Source organism: Pan troglodytes, chromosome 16, assembly GCF_028858775.2.
Source record: "Pan troglodytes isolate AG18354 chromosome 16, NHGRI_mPanTro3-v2.0_pri, whole genome shotgun sequence".
Taxonomy (NCBI): domain Eukaryota; kingdom Metazoa; phylum Chordata; class Mammalia; order Primates; family Hominidae; genus Pan; species Pan troglodytes.
The window spans coordinates 57,966,837-57,982,970 of NC_072414.2; the positions used below are offsets into that span (position 1 = coordinate 57,966,837).

The following is a 16,134-nucleotide window of genomic DNA, read 5'->3' on the forward strand; positions in this document are numbered from 1 at the left end:
TCTCATCCAACATGACTCATGTCCTTACAAGAAGAGGAGACTAAGACAGACCCAGAAAAAAGACGACATAGAGACGCAGGGAGAAGATGGCCATCTACAAGCCAAGGAAAGAGGCTCAGAAGGAACCAACCCTGCCGACACCTTGATCTTGGACTTTCAGCCTTCAGAACTGTGAGAATCAGTTTCTGTTGTTCAAGCCGCCTAGTCTGTGGCACTTTGTTATGGCAGCCTCAACAGATTCATGTACTTGCCCTGTGGTCAGTTGAGTGTGTATCTCCAATTGTAGTGGGATCTTGGACTGCTGTGGCATCTAGAAGGTTGTACATGGGGTAAGGTGATATTTTCTGTTCCTCTCAGAACTGGTTAGACCAAATGGCTTTGTCAAAATCTGGACAACAGTCGCACTTTAAGAGGATCTTGGCAGCCAGGTCCAGTGGCTCATGCCTGTACTCCCAGCAATTTGGGAGGCCCGTAATCCCAGCACTTTGGGAGGGCAGATCACAAGGTCAGGAGATCGAGACCGTCCTGTCTAACACGGTGAAACCCCGTCTCTACTGAAAATACAAAAAGTTAGCCGGGCATGATGGCGGGTGCCTGTAGTCCCAGCTACTTGGGAGGCTGAGGCAGGAGAATGGCATGAACCTGGGAGGCGGAGCTTGCAGTGAGCCGAGATCGTGCCACTGCACTCCAGCCTGGGCAAGAGTGAGACTCCGTCTCAAAAAAAAAAAAAAAAAAAAAAGAGGATCTTGGCTAAGTGGAACATAAAAAGAGAAGGGGCCAAGATGGTGAAAGGACTTAAGGCCATGCCAGCTCTCCTGGAGGGGAGGCAACTCAGCCTCATCAAGCATCTGAAGGCATTTCTAATGATCAGTGATGCTCCAGGGTGGCATGGACACCCTCAATGGACAGTGAGCTGTGGTTGGTGTGGGTGCTGTGAAGGTGATCCAGGCCACAGGCCGGGAAGTGGGGCTCCATGAATCTTCCTTCTCAAACCTGAGCATCTGTGATGCTAGGCCTCGGCCCCAAAACCTCTCTCTCTCTCTTTTTTTTTTTTTTTTTTTGAGATGGAGTCTTGCTCTGTCACCCAGGTTGGAGTGCAATGGCGCAATCTTGGCTCACTGCAACCTCTACCTCCTGGTTTCAAGCAATTCTCCTGCCTCAGCCTCCGAATAGCTGGGATTACAGGTGCCCACCACCATGTCTGGCTGATTTTTTGTATTTTTAGTGGAGATAGGGTTTCACCATGCAAAACCTCTCTTTGGCCCTCTAGGATAACTGGTCCTATTTCCCAGCTCCTCAGCCTCCTCTCTTCCAGTCTTTTCTTTGTGTGTGTGTGTGTGTGTGTATGCATGTAGGCACACACACACTGCATCCAGTCCCCAACATAAGACTGTGAACTCCTAAGGGTGGGGGATGTCAATCCTATTTCCTCCTGCCTCTCTGTCTCTAGTGCCCACTCACATGAAACTACTCAGACTTGGTTTCTCTGCTTTGAAAGGTCTCAGAGCCCAGAAAAAGAGGAGAAACAATTCCCCAGGCTCTTTGCAAAGACCCCTCCTGAAACAGGCTTCATGTTGGGCTAGCGGAATATCCTGTGGGCATGCTTAGGGCCTGGTGGCCAGGAATCTCTGAGGAGGGGCCTGGAGGGCCAGAGTTCCTAGCAGCTCCTCTCTCCAGTTCCACACAATGGCCTGGGTCTTTGGGGAGGTGCATGGTGTGAATAAGCAATCTCTGTATCCCTGAGTTGGAAAATGTGTGGTTGAAGTCACATAGGGCCATCGGGAAGTCAGGCAACAGAAGATGCTAAAGTGGGAAGCCTTCTCCCCAGTATCCATTCCTTGGTCCCAGCTCTCCCTGGGAGGAGCCTCAGGCATGAATGCAACTTCATTATACAGTGACTCTGCATGCACAAGGGGTATTAATAATTCATACAAATCTGCAAGTTAAATGCTATGTCAAAAATAGAAATTCAATTGTCTACAATAAAATTAAAAACATAAAGTCCTCAAATCCAAAGGCTTCTATCGACAGTTTCCTGTCATCTGGAAAAACAAACCTCTTGCTGTGCTGGGGAGAAATACAATCCCTCCATGTGTTTGCTTCTCACCTTCCCCCTGTTCAACCACCCGAGCCTCAGCAGTGTCTCCAGAGAGGGCTTTACAGGCAAAGGGATGCTGTGTGCTTGTTCTCCCCACCACATCCTGATCCAACCTTTCTGCTGCAGCTGGGCCTCTGAGGACCCAGCCTGCTGGGTGGATTTCTGAAAGCTGGTTGGAGATGAGAGGGTCTTTCCAGAGACTGGTTCAGGGTGGAAGAAAAGGTGGTGGCGGTCCCTTTTTCTTCCTCAGAGGAGACAGACAGATGGACAGACAGACAGCAAGGGCTGGGAGTCAGAAGACTTGGATTCTAGCTCCACCTCACTCCTAACCACCAGTGTGGACTTGAACAGGTCCCTTACCCTCTCTGAGCCTCAGCTTCTTCATCTGAGAAAGGAAGGTATTGACAGACCAGTGGGATTCAAATCTCTTAAAGCTGGGAAACCCTGTTTTTATGTGAAATCTTACCTAGAGCACCTCAATATAGAAACTAGATTAAAATGGAGAGGTGGGGGTGGGGTGGGCACCAGAGTCCTAATGATTAGGCTCCTGCCCCCACTCTCCCTCAAGAAACCCTAGGGTTCTGTGAAACACAGAAGGAAGTCCTATGGTCTGGATCAGTTCTTTCCAAATGCAGACCTGCAGACAGGACTGGCTGCCTCAGAACCATCTGGGGAGCTTATTAAAAATAGAGATCCCCCAGTCCCAGGAGGTCACAGATGCAGCCTGGGAATCTGTATTTTAACCCCCCACCACCCCCTTGTCAGCTCTGGGGTGCAGTCAGGTTTGGATACTGTGGGACCAAGTGGTCCCCAAGGTCCTTTCCTGCCCTAAAAAAATTCTGTCAAGACTGTGCCTGCATCGATGGGCCCTGCAGGTGTCCTCCCATCTGTCCCTGTGACCTCTGCATTCGCAGCCTCCTAAAATATCCTGCTTCTGCTCAGCAGCCCTTTCCTCTCCGGCTTTGCAAAGCCTCAGGCCCCAGGGGAGGTGGTGGACTGTGTCGCTGAGCTTCCCCTGAAATGGAGCGTGTTACTGGAGAGTCAGAGGCAGGGACGCAGCCCAGGAAGGTCAGCTTCAGCTGACTCACTGCCTCTAAGGGCTTGGTCTGCGAGGCAGGCACTGACAGGCAGGGTGTGTTGGCTAAAAGGAGGCTTGTGGAGGGTCTGTGGCACCCAGGGATAGAAATCAAGCCATCATAGAGGGCTTCAGAGTTTGCAAAAGACTTTGGACATGCACAGCCTCACATGAGCCAGCCTCCAACCATGGCAGCTGGGCAGGGCAGGGCTCACTGTTGTTATATCAGTTTTGTACTTGGGGGAAGGGGAGTAATTGAGGCTTTTTTCAGGGTCAACATTGGCTTTGAGACCTGAATTTAGGCCCATGAGGTTACAAATCTTACCCTCCTTTCCCACAGTGGTTTTTCCCAGACATGAGACCTGGGCTGCTTCAGGCTACATCAGAATCACCTACAGTACCTGTTAAAATACAGATTCTGGGGCCCACAGAATCAGAATGTGTGTGTATGTGCAAGTGCAGGGGGCGAAGTTAGATAAATTCAGGTCATCCATACCCGCTGTTTCTCCTCCTTTCCCAGCCTTTTCTGCCACCTCTGGCCCAGGGCCCATGGCAGCTCATGTGGGTGCTCACGCCCAAAGACAAAGCTAATCTTACAAGAAGAATTCAATTTCTTTGCACACGAGAGACCACAGGCTCAGAGAGGTGAGTAACTTGCTTCAGGCCACACAGCACTTAGAGATGGCAGACCTGGGATTCAAAGCTGTGTCCATGGCACCACTGGCAGCGTTTAGTGATGCCCTATGGTGATAAATAGGAGGGAGGGTATTCAGAGTGGGAGAAGAATTCAGCTTTTTTTTTTTTTTTTTTTTTTTTTTTTTGTGAGACAGAGTCTCACTCTGTCGCCCAGGCTGGAGTGCAGCAAATTGATCTTGGCTGTGACCTCTGCCCCCTGGTTCAAGTTATTCTTGTGCCTCAGCCTCCCGAGTAGCTGGGATTACAGACGTATGACACAATGCCTGGCTAATTTTTGTATTTTTAGTAGAGATGGGGTTTCACCATGTTGGCCAGGCTGGTCTCAAACTCCTGACCTCAAGTGATCTGCGGGCCTCGGCCTCCCAAAGTGCTGGGATTACAGTCACGAGTACCATGCCCGGCTAGTTTAGCCTTTTAAGGTATGTGTGAGTGATGAAGGCTCAGCCCTCCAGTGCCCCACCCAGATCCTTTGGGCCCACTTACCGTCCAGCCTGGGGGGCAGGCACACTCGCCAGTGATGTGGTGGCAGGTGCCCCCATTCTGACAGGGGCAGCGCAGCTCACAGTGAGCTCCATGGCTCCCAGGAGGGCACAGCTCCTCGCAGCTGCATGGAGAAGCAGAGGTGTTAGACACAGCAGCATTCAGATCAGGTGGCAGGGCCCCAGTGCTCCAGGGTTCCCTAGGAATTCCTCCGCAGTTAATGGATCTGTATTAGGCACAGCGTCGGCTGAACTGCAGTCCTGCTCCCTGCCAGGAGGGGGAAGCAAGGCTCAGACTGAATACATTGGAATGTAGGGTGCTTGGGCCAATACTTGTGGGATGACTTAAGTGTTCTTAGTGTAAAGAAGAGTATTCTGGGGAGGAGGCTGAGGAAGGCTTCCCAAGGAGGAAGGCATTTTACTTGGGCCTTAAAGGTGAAGTTAATTTAACCAGGAGAATGGAAGGAAGGGCATGCCAGGCCAAAGTCATTGCATTAATGAAGGCACTGAGAAGTGCTCATGGTTCCCATCTTTAAGAATCCACCTAGATTCAGAGAGGGGAAGAATCTGGAGCACGTTCCTTCCAGGCTCAGGAAGGCTCCCAGCTCCCATGACAGGCTCATTTGCAGGGACTGGGCGCTGTTGAAGGGTGGGGCAGGATTTGCATGGGGTCTTGGTCTTGGGCCTTCATCCAATGGCCCTGGCCTCTAGCTCACTAGGACTTGGGAGCTGGCCAGACATCGGGGTAGGGAACACCCTCAATCAACAACGTCTCTGTGGTCAGAGTCCTTGGCCACCCCTCAGGATCTAGGCTGTTGGAGAGGCCACAGAGCCTGCTACAGGGTTGGGAGGAGAACTTCAATCTTGCCTCTGAGGGGGTCTCAGCTAAGCAGTCTTGTAGGTCTCCTGTCAATACTACTCTCTGGGGAACTGGAATGAGGGGCTGTTTGGTGTCTGGGGAGAGAAAGTAGGGGAGAGGAACAGGCGGAGTAATCCTCCCAAATCTGTACATGGTATCTGCCTAGGACCCTCGCCTCTCTCTGTCCCAAATGCCCTAGAAGGGAAGGCCCCAGGTGAGCAGCATCATTTGGGTAAGGTCAGAAGAGACTTTCAAGATAAGGGCTGTCTCTGCCAGGAAGGGCCTCCTGGGAGGGTTTTAGGGAGTGCCCACTCGGGCAGTCTCAGGAAGGACCAGTCAACGCGGTCCTGGAAGGAAGGAATCTGAGACCTGCGTGGGTGAGGCCTGGGCATTTAGACTCACAGGAGATTTCACAGCCAAGACTATCCCTCCTGGTCCCACCACCCAGCCCACCCACAAGGAGCCCAGGGCTGGGCGTGCAGCTGCGGTGAGGGCAGCCACTCCAGGCCCCGCCCCAGCCCCTCCACCTCCTCTACCCTCCTGACCCAGGCACCCTCCAAGTCCCGCCCCTCCAGGTCCCGCCCTTTCAGGTCCCGCCCCTCCAGGTCCTGCCGCATGACTCACTAGACGCCGGTGTAGCCAGGTGCGCAGAGGCACTCGCCGGTGCGGGGGTCGCAGCTGGCACCGTGTCGGCACTGGCACGGCAGCTGGCATCCCTTGCCGTGGGTGCCAGGCGCGCAGAGCTCCTCGCAGCGCCATCCACGGAAGCCGGCGGCGCACACGCAGGCGCCTGTGATGGGGTTACACAGGGCGCCGTTCTGGCACTGGCACCGGTTGCTGCAGTGGGGCCCCCAGTGGTCGCTGTCGCAGCCTGCAAGAGACGGGACAGTCAGGGATCAGGAGCCCCGAAGGCTCTCCTTGGGGCAGGGGCCAGGAACCGATGCCCATGCGGCCTTCCCATCTTTGCAGCGCTCCTCCCTGGACAGGTGGCAGCAAGGGGTGCCTGGGTGGAAGCTTTGGTGCCTCATAACCTGCATCAGTTCTTCCACCAAGCCATGCAAATAGTCACACAGGCTAAGAAGGGCAGAGCGTTTGTTTCCTCAAGGCAGCTTCAGAACCCATCTCCTGGTCCGGCCATTCTCTTCCAACCAAATGGCTGCCCTAAGCCCCCCTCTCCTGTATTGAAATTCCGGAGCCACAAGCTGTTTACATCCCTCTTTGCTAAGCTCTTGGTTGGCTGCCTGTTTCTGCTCCTTTCTGCCGGGCCCTTTCTTTTCCCATCTGCCACCCCTCTTCTCTGTGACCCTACCCCTCTTCTTGGGACCTGCGGGACCCAGCCCATTCCAGCTCCCATTTCTCTATCTTTCCTGCCCGCTTCTCCCTCTTCCCCACACGCATTGGTTTTCTCACCATTTGCATTTCACTCACTCTCTGGGAATATTTCCTCTAACTCCCTGCCCCTCCCCTGGCTCCATCTCCCTGTCACCCTTTTCATCTCTTCCTCATGCTTCTTCCTTTCAGTAATGCTTACGCCCCCTGGTTGCTTCAGCTTCAGTTCAGTTTCATTACTTTCCAAGCAGCCAGCTTCAGAAGGAGCAGGAAAAAGAAAGGCTTCCCTGGGAAGTAACAGGCAGCCTTCCAGATCTTTACATGTAATTAAATGTTTCAAAGAGAGATAGCTGAGCCAGTGTTGCAGAAATTCACACTCTACGGCTATGGAAAGGGGCTGAATAGCAGAGCCCCAGAGAGGTCACCAAGCCTGCTGCCACCTCCCACTCTGACCCTCACCTGATGCATATGGGACACACAATAACAAGATGTCCTCAGTTATAGCCTCATTCGCTCGAATTCTGGGGTGAAAGTAGGGTGTGGAGTTCAGGCATGGACAGGCACACATAATGTTCTGGGAGAAGTTGGATGGAAAGAATGATTGCTCCCAGCTAAGGAGACCAGGCAAGGCTTCTTAAAACAGAAGCCATCTCAAGTGGGCTGTAAAGGATGTCTCACTTGTCTGCCTAATAGGGTGAGCAACCATCTTGCTTTCAGCACTGAAAGTTCCACATTCTGGGAAATCCTTCAGTCCTGGACAAACTGGAGTGGCCGGTCACCGAGATTATCTGTTGCTGTTTGTGCTCCAGGTTTCTAGGGTTTAGACACTCAGAGAGGAAAGGGGGCAGGTGAGTGGGACTGGGAAGGTGTCACTGGGGTAGACTCAATATAAGCAAAGATACAGAGGCGTTCAAGTGTTGGGCGTGTACAAGGGTACAAGGTTCCAGTGTGGCCAGTAAGTGCATGTGGTCTTTGGGGGCTGAAGGTTGGTGGAAGGATCAGCCCCACCAGTCCCCGACATGTCCCTCCTACCTGCTGACCAAGGTCAAGTGGTCAATGTCATGGAGTCTGCCTATCATCCAGTAGCAGACAGAATCACCAAGGCCTGGAACTCCCATTACCCTATCTTGGTTCATCCCTTCTTCATCTGTGCCCCAAGTATTCACACACACACAAACTGAGCTGCCAAGTTATGAGTGAGTCTCACCCTATATTTTCCACCTGCTATTACAGTGAGTAAAGAAAAAATTAAATCCATTTATAGCTACAGCCTCCACTCACATTGAAAAAGGCTCACAGAAGGCTGGACACCGTGGCCCATACCTGTAATCCTAGCACTTTGGGAGGCCAAGGTGGGTGGATTGCTTGAGCTCAAGAGTTCAAGACCAGCCTGGGCAACACGGTGAAACCCCATCTCTACTAAAATACAAAAAATTAGACTGGCGTGGCAGCATGTGCCTGTAGTCCCAGCTACTTGGGAGGCTGAGTCAGGAGAATTGCTTGAACCCGGGAGGCAGAGGTTGCAGTGAGCTGAGATTGCACCACTGCACTCTAGCCTGGGCGATAGAGCAAGACTCCATGTCAAAAAAAAAAAAAAAAAAAAAGGCTCACAGGACAGAGAGTGACTGAGTATCCAGCAGTCCAGCACCTCCTACCTCATCCTCTCTTTGGGACACACACTCAGTGAGCAGAAGGACTAGCAGAATTATCTATGGTAACTTTCTCTTTTAGTTGCCAAGCACATGTAGTTGAATTCACATAGCTTATTGTCCATATGTTGTGACTCTATTATGATAATGACAACCACATTTTACTTATTTATTTATTTATTTATTTTGAGACAGAGTCTCGCTCTGTTAGGCAGGATGGAGTACAGTGGTGTGATCTCGGCTCACTGCAACCTCTGTCTCCCAGGTTCAAGCAATTCTCCTGCCTCAGCCTCCCGAGTAGCTGGGATTACAGGTGTATGCCACCACGCCTGGCTAATTTTTGTATTTTTAGTAGAGATGGGGTTTCACCATGTTGGCCGGGTTGGTCTCAAACTCTTGACCTCAGGTGATCCACCTGCCTCAGTCTCCCAAAGTGCTGGGATTACAAGCGTGAGCCACCATGCCCGGCCAGACAGCCACATTTTAAAAGCTCCCTGTGTGCCAGGCACCATCCTAGAAGTGCTACGTACATGACTGAAATTTAATCCTCACAACAACCATGTAAGTTAGGTTTTCTTATTTTCCCATTTGACGGAGAATATACGGTCAGAGAAGTTAAGTGATTACCTGAGGTTACAGCAAGAGCAAGCCCAGGTCTCCTGGTTCTAGCTCTCCCCACTGCAGGTCTTTGGGACACTTTCTGGAGGATGAGTCCAAGGAGTGAAGTTTAGAGGTGGCCTTGGGGACAAGGTGGCAGCCACGAAGCACAGATCAGGGATACCACAGAGACTAGCCACTTCTTCTCTGTTCGTCACTGTGAACCACCCCAGGATCCAGCACAAGGAATTTCCTTCGTTTGTTGGAGCTGCAGTTACTGCCCTGAGACCTTGGTTCTGTATGAAACTGTTGGAGCCAAAAGGCAGTTTGTTCTCGGTGCATCGCAGGGCATACAGTTATGCTTTGCTTATCAAACAACCTCTGTTCTTTCTGGCACAGCCAAAACCCAGTAGGAAGCAAAACTAGCCGCCTGATAAGGAAGCCAGAATATTGTCATAAAGTCCACATGGTAACACTTGGGTGTTTTCATTCTTCTGCTTGTCCATTCAAAAACATTTACCAAGGACCTGCTACTGCCAGAAAGCACCCTGCCCTATTGGGGTGCACAGTCTAGTAGGGGCAGAAATGCTGGAGCAGCATTCATGGTACCCTACGAAAGTGCTCTAATAAGGGCAGCTCAGGGGATTATAGAAGGACATGTAAACACAATTCTATTAAGCCTGGCACTCTGCTTTCTCACAACACAGACTGGCATGTGAGTGTGTGTGTATATGCACATGTGTATGTTTGTGTCTGCATTTATTTATTTATTTTTTTTGAGACAGAGTTTTGTTCTTGTTGCCCAGGCTGGAGTGCAGTGACACGATGTCAGCTCACTGCAACCTCCACTTCCTGGGTTCAAGCGATTCTCCTGCCTCAGCCTCCCGAGTAGCTGGGATCACAGGCACCCACCACCATGCCCAGCTAATTTTTCGTACTTTTAGTAGAGACAGGGTTTCACCATGTTGGCCAGGCTGGTCTCGAACTCCTGATCTCAGGTAATCTACCTGCCTCAGCCTCCCAAAGTGCTGAGATTATAGGCGTGAGCCACTGCACCTGGCCAATGTCTGCATGTTTTATGGGGCTCCTAAAAAGTATGTGAGCAAGAGCTCTGTGTCATAGTAAGAAACTATGGAAATAGGAAACACTTATAGATGAAAAAAAGCAAAGCAACTTGCAGCCATTAATATAGGGGCAAATAGCCTCTCATATCCAAATTGACAGGAAGAAGTGACATTCAATTTAGAATATTCTGATTAAGGAAGCAGAGAAGTGTGTAATTCATTCCAGAGAAATTTCCCACCAGAGTGATTAAACAAAAAAAACAATGTTAGGGTTCACAGGGATAAGCTTCAGTTATCTAGAAAATTCACTTAAAACACCTCATTCTCCAGCAATGACAGAGAAATGAGGCAGAGCTGCAGCGAGTCAATTATCAACTCTGCTGAAGGTGACTAAAAACTACCGTCATTATAATTACAAGAAGACTTTGCATTCTTTCACAGAGAATTGCAAACTCTTACCAATTTGGCCTTGGAATGTCACCCCTCACACATTTCTTTTTTTCTGTCCCAGGCTTTCCTTCCTAATTATATTGGGCTTTGGCTGATGTTTCCTTTTTTTTTTTTTTTTTTTTTTGAGACAGAGTCTCAACTCTGTTGCCTAGACTGGAGTGCAGTGGTGCAAACTCGGCTCACTGCAACCTCTGTCTCCTGGGTTCAAACAATTCTTGTGCTTCAGCCTCCCGAGTAGCTGGGATTACTGGCTGATTTTTTAAGTGGCTAGATTGTCTCTGGGCAGCTACTGAGGGCTGAAGGGCACCTGGAAGTGTGTGGCCTGGCTTGTTCTGTTCCTCGAGGCTGGGCAACTCACCCCCTTCCCCTGCTGACTGCTTCAGACTTTGGGGTCCAGGCTTAGTGTGCCCCTGGGTCCCCAAGAGGGCAAATGGCTTCACCACCATCTTCTTCACCGACAGGCTTTTAAATTTGTAACTACAGTTGATCAGGCAGTTACTAATGCCAAGTTATGAGATAAAGGTGCAAAGTGAATTTTCTCATTTAATTCTCACAACAACCCATAATAATAGCACTTGCTGCAGATGGACATGGTATGCTGGCAGCCAGCCTGGGCTTAAACAGCCACCCTTGAAAATCCACAAAGAGGTGAGAGCGGAGACTGATTTTCCACAAGTGCCTTATTCAGGGACTGGTTTATGTGCGAATGGTGGGCGTAGGTCCTAGGTTTTCCATGACTGGCCCTATTTCCCAAAATTTTATTCTCTTAAGATTATCTATTGTTTACTCAGATTTTTTTTCTATTGTGGTAAAAGATATATAGCATACAAATTTCCATTTTAATCATTTTTAAGTGTGTAATTCAGTGGCATTAATTACATTCACAGTGTTGCACCAACTATCAGCACTATTTCCAAACTTTTCCATCACCCCAAATAGAAAAACTCTGTAGCCATTAAGCAGTAACTCCCTAGTTCCTCCCCTACCATACTGGTAACCTTTAAGTTTCTTTCTTTCTATTTTATTATTCTTATTTTTTTGACAGAGTCTTACTCTGTCACCCAGGCTGGAGTGCAGTGGTGCGATCTTGGCTCACTGCAACCTCCACCTCCTGGGTTCAAAGGATTCTCCTGCCTCAGCCTCCTGAGTAGCTGGGATTATAGGCATGCGCCACCATGCCTGGCTAATTTTTGTATTTTTAGTAGAGATGGGGTTTCACTGTGTTAGCCAGGATGGTTTCGATCTCCTGACCTCGTGATCTGCCCGCCTTGGCCTCCCAAAGTGTTGGGATTACAGGCATGAGCCACAGTACCCGGTCTTTTTTTTTTTTTTTTGATGGAGTCTCGCTCTGTCCCCCAGGCTGGAGTGCAGTGGTGCGATATCTGCTCACTGCAACTTCTGTGTCCCAGGTTCAAGTGATTCTCCTGCCTCAGCCACCTGAGTAGCTGGGACTACAGGCGTGCATCATTACACTCAGCTAATTTTCCTATTTTTTTGTAGGGATGGGATTTCACCATGTTGGCCAGGCTGGTCTTGAACTCCTGGGCTCATCGATCTACCTGCCTCGGCCTCCCAAAGTGCTGGGATTACAGACATGAGCCACTGCACCTGCCCTCTGTCTTTATGAATTTGCCTGTTTAGATATTTCTAGATTCTAAATGGAATCATACAATATCAGTCTTTTGTATCTGGCTTATTTCACTTTGCATAACATTTTCAAGGTTCATCCATGTTGTAGCCTGTATCAGGACTTCATTCCTTTTTATGACAGAATAATATTCAATTGTATGGACAGACTACATTTTGTTTATGCATTCGTCTGTTGATGACACTGAGTTGTTCCACCTTTTGGTTATTGTCTACAAGACAACAGTGAACACTGGGATATAAGTATCTTTTAGAGTCCCTGAAGACAATTCATTAAAGGGACACAACTAAATATATTTTGATGCCGTTATGGACTGTACTAGGAATAATAAATAATGCGGCCGACCATTACTTTTCTGCCTTCACTACTGTATAGGAAGGTTTAGGTGCCTGTGCCCAGTCTGCTGCATTAGCCCTGCAGTCTCTCTGGGCTGGAGGAAGACAGGAGCTAAGGTGTGTCCTTGGTTTGTGATTGCCCTTTACTTTCCCCGCATCCACCATCTGGTCCCACCCTGCAGCCAGCTCAGCGGGGCACAAGAAGAGCTGTCAGCAGTGCTGTTGAAGGTCACTGGCCAGCCCTTCTCCCAGCTACCAAAGAACCCCCTCCCAGCTGCTTGTAGGATTCACTTCTTCAGACAGTGGTTCTTGGCCTGGCTGCAGATCAGCATCACTGGGGCAGTTTTAAGAAACACTCTTGCTTGGGCTCTACCCATGGCCATTCCAAATGAATTGGTCTAGGGTGGTAGGGCCCAAGCATAGGTCCCTTGAAAAGCTCCCCAGGTGAGAACTCTTTTTTCCCATGATCTCTGTTCTCACTGGTCCTCTCAGGGAGATGTGCAGGAGGATGCTGGGCTGGAGGTGGGGTGGGAGAGAAGGTTAGTCCTTCCCATTCCATAGACAGGAATCCTGAGACCCAGCAAGGAGGAGGAGTCGGCCTCTGAATTGAAGGTCAAGGGATGGAAACGAACCTGGAAGCCACTGCCCCTGAGCTGCCCCAGCTTGTACTAAGGACTGGGCCAAGGCCCCCACCTCCCTTCTCCTCTCCAGCAATGGGAAGGCCTGATGCAGTCACAGCCCCTCCCAGAAAGGTCTGTGGCCCCCAATCTCCCACCCCACCCGCAGAAGCAGCAGTAAGAGCTGACAGGTCACGGGATTGCTCCTGAGTTTACAAAGCAGTAGGCAGGGAGGCAGAGATGGAGCAGCAGCCGCCGGAAACCATTCCAGCTGATAAATAAAGTGACTTCCCAGTGAGTGAGGCCATTTGTCAACTGACTTGCCCCAGTAAAAGCAAAGTCAAGTTCTCCGAGGCTGAGCCCCTTGCTCTTTCCAGGCCTAAGCTGCAATTCTGAGGGAGCACTGAAGGATGGGTCAGAGCCAATGCTGGGTACTCCTGGGCAGCCTCCTCCCCTCTTTGGGCCTCTGTTTTTACATCTGTAAAACAGGTTTGGATCAGTGGTTCTTGCCTGGAGTAGGTCACCCTCCCCAAGACAGCATCTGGAAATGGGAGGGGGGAATTTAGCTTGTCACAAATAATCCCAGGGACAATTGTACACAATTTAGAACTGTATCCTGGCTGTGTGCAATGGCTCGTACCTGTAATCCCAAAACTTTGGGAGGCCGAGGAAGGAGGATCACTGAGATTAGACACTTGAGACCAGCCTGGACAACACAGTGAGACCCTGTCTCTACCAAAAGCTAAAATTATCTACCAAAAGCTAAAATTATCCAGCTGTGGTGGTGCACACCTGTAGTCCCAGCTACTTGGGAGGCTGAGGTAAGAGGATCACTTGAGCCCAGGAGGTCGAGGCTGCAGTGAGCTATGACTGTACCACTGCTCTCCAGCTGTGCAACAGAGACTCTGTCTCTAAAAATAAGATAAATAAAATACAAATAAAAAATGCCAAAGATGTCCCCATTAAGAAATACTGGGCCAGATGCGGTGGCTCACACCTGTAATCCCAACACTTTGAAAGACTGAGGCAGGAGGATAGCTTGAGTCCAGGAGTTCAAGACCAGCCTGGGCAACGTGGCAAAACCCCATCTCTACTAAAATTATAAAAATTAGCTTGGTGTGGTGGCATGTGCCTGTAGTCCCAACTACTCAGGAGGCTGAGGTGGGAGAATTGCTTGGGCCTGAGAGGTCGGGCTGCAGTGAGCTGTGATGGCGCCACTGTACTCCCGCCTTGGTAACATGGTGAGACCCTGTCCAAAAGCAAGCAAACAAGCAAGCAAGGGAAGAAAGGAAAGAAAGAAAGAAAGAAAAGAAAAGAAAAAAAAGAAAAGAAAGAAAGAGAAAGGAAAAGAGAAGAAAAAAGAAGGAAGGGAAAGGGAAGGGAAGGGAAGAAAGGAAGAAAGAAAGAAAGAAAGAAAAACAAACAAACACTGGTAGGTAAATGCTGGAGACTCTTCAAGTCCCAATGCTGTGTGATTCTCTGCCCTGTTGCCAAATGTCCCCACTTGAGAAACAGGCCAGAGGACGCAGTGATAGGAGGTGTGTTTGTATGAAAAAGAAAAATTGGAGGTGGTTACCCGAGCTCTGAGCTGAGCTATCACTCAGTTTCCTATCTTTCTGCCACTTAGATTGTTGGAATTAAATATTAATAGACCAAGGTAGATTAAAACCCAAATCTCCTGACACAGTCCCTAAGCCTAGAAGATGCTGACAGCACAGGATTATAATGATGTATCATTAGCTCTTAGTGATCTATTTATTACACTTGTTACTCAGTGTTACTTAACCACACTGTCTATACCTCCCTTAAACCTCTTACCTCCCTTGATGACCTCCAAGGGGAGGCTGGGATTCACAGAGGCTGTGGCTCCATATCCCACCCATCTCCTAGGGTAGCAGGGATGGAGGAGTGAGCACACGCACGTGGGGAAAACCCTAACCCTGAGAGCTTACCAGGGACCAGCTGCATTCTCCCATGGGTTGTTTCCTCTAATTTTCTTACTAATCCTGTGCCAGTTATTCATACCCTGCCTCATTCCAAAGAGGATCTGAGTTAAACCATGTGAGATGTGATTATGATTCCATTTTCCAATGAGAAAACTGAGGTTCAGAGACATTAAATAACTAAATCAGGGCTTCTCAACCTCCGCACATTTTGGGCCAGAAAATTCTTTGCTATGGGGAACCATCCTGTGCATTGCAGGGCATTTAGTGGCATCCCTGGCCTCTACCCACGAGATGCCAGTAGTACCTCCCCAACACACATACACACAATTGTGGCAATCAAAAATGCCTCCAGATATTGACAAACATCCCCTGGCAGTGGGTAACATCACCTGATTGTGAAAGGTGAAGTTGAGAGTCATATATTGGCTTTCTTTACTGCTAGGCTTTCTTTAAAGTCATCTTGTGTACACTCCACATTTTACAGGTCAGGAAACTGGGCCAGAGAAGCTGAATGACTTGCCCGTGAACACACAGCTAACAAACTGGAGAGCTGCATTTGAAACTAGCTGACTGTATCCATCTGGGGCTCTTTGCCTCCCATCACACCAGCTATTACGAGATGAGAGGCTCAATGTCAAACAATTATCAAGCACCTATCATGTTAGGGGCTCAGAAGCCTGCAGTCAGTTTGAGAAACAGACAAGCAAATGGGAAACTGTCAGAACACGGGGTGATGAGAGGAGCTCTGGGCAAGCTGCCTGCTAAAACTGGGGAGGGTGCTCCACTGTCAGGCTAGAGACAAGGAGGCCCGGGAGCGGGCAGTGTCTCGGGCAGCAGGGCAGGAGGGGGAACAAAGGCCATGGGTACATTCAATGCCCTGAGCAAAGGCAGTTGCTCCAGCTCATTACCTTCCTCATCTCTATTGCCATAGCTTCCACCACAGCTCCAGGCAGCCAGGTCCATTTCAACCAGGAGTGTCACCATCAACATTTCAGGAGTGAGTGGGGAGATTCAGGAGCAGTTTTATCAGAGCCGGGCATCTCTCTGCAGATGGCTGAATCGAAACCAACACTGAGCCCCTGCTTCAAATATCACTGCACCTGCTTGGCACTGCACCATTAGGACCCCGTTCCTCCAGGGCTGCAGGAATCCCTATTAAAATGCAAACAACCCCGTTTGTGCCTCTGTGTGTGGGGGGGGTTAGTCATATCCTGAGGCACTATCAGCCATTAATATCTCAGTTATCTCTTAATATCCAAGTGGCAATTAGCAGATCTGGAAGCCAGATTCAG

At 49.6% G+C, this 16,134-nt stretch overlaps 1 protein-coding gene across 23 annotated transcripts in view; it reads right to left on the reverse strand.

The window, feature by feature from the left end:
* Positions 1-16,134, reverse strand: part of MEGF11 (multiple EGF like domains 11) — a 370,645-nt gene that overhangs the window by 81,160 nt on the left and 273,351 nt on the right. For all 23 annotated transcript variants that reach the window (XR_010151758.1, XR_010151757.1, XR_010151756.1 and 20 more), the window contains 2 exons: positions 5,832-6,078; positions 4,353-4,473 (listed from right to left, as the gene is read on the reverse strand). Coding sequence is in view for 18 of the 23 variants with exons in the window: in XM_063795186.1 (XP_063651256.1) it covers positions 4,353-4,473; positions 5,832-6,078 (368 nt within the window). In the remaining 5 variants the exon portion in view is untranslated. The remainder of the gene's footprint in view (positions 1-4,352; positions 4,474-5,831; positions 6,079-16,134) is intronic.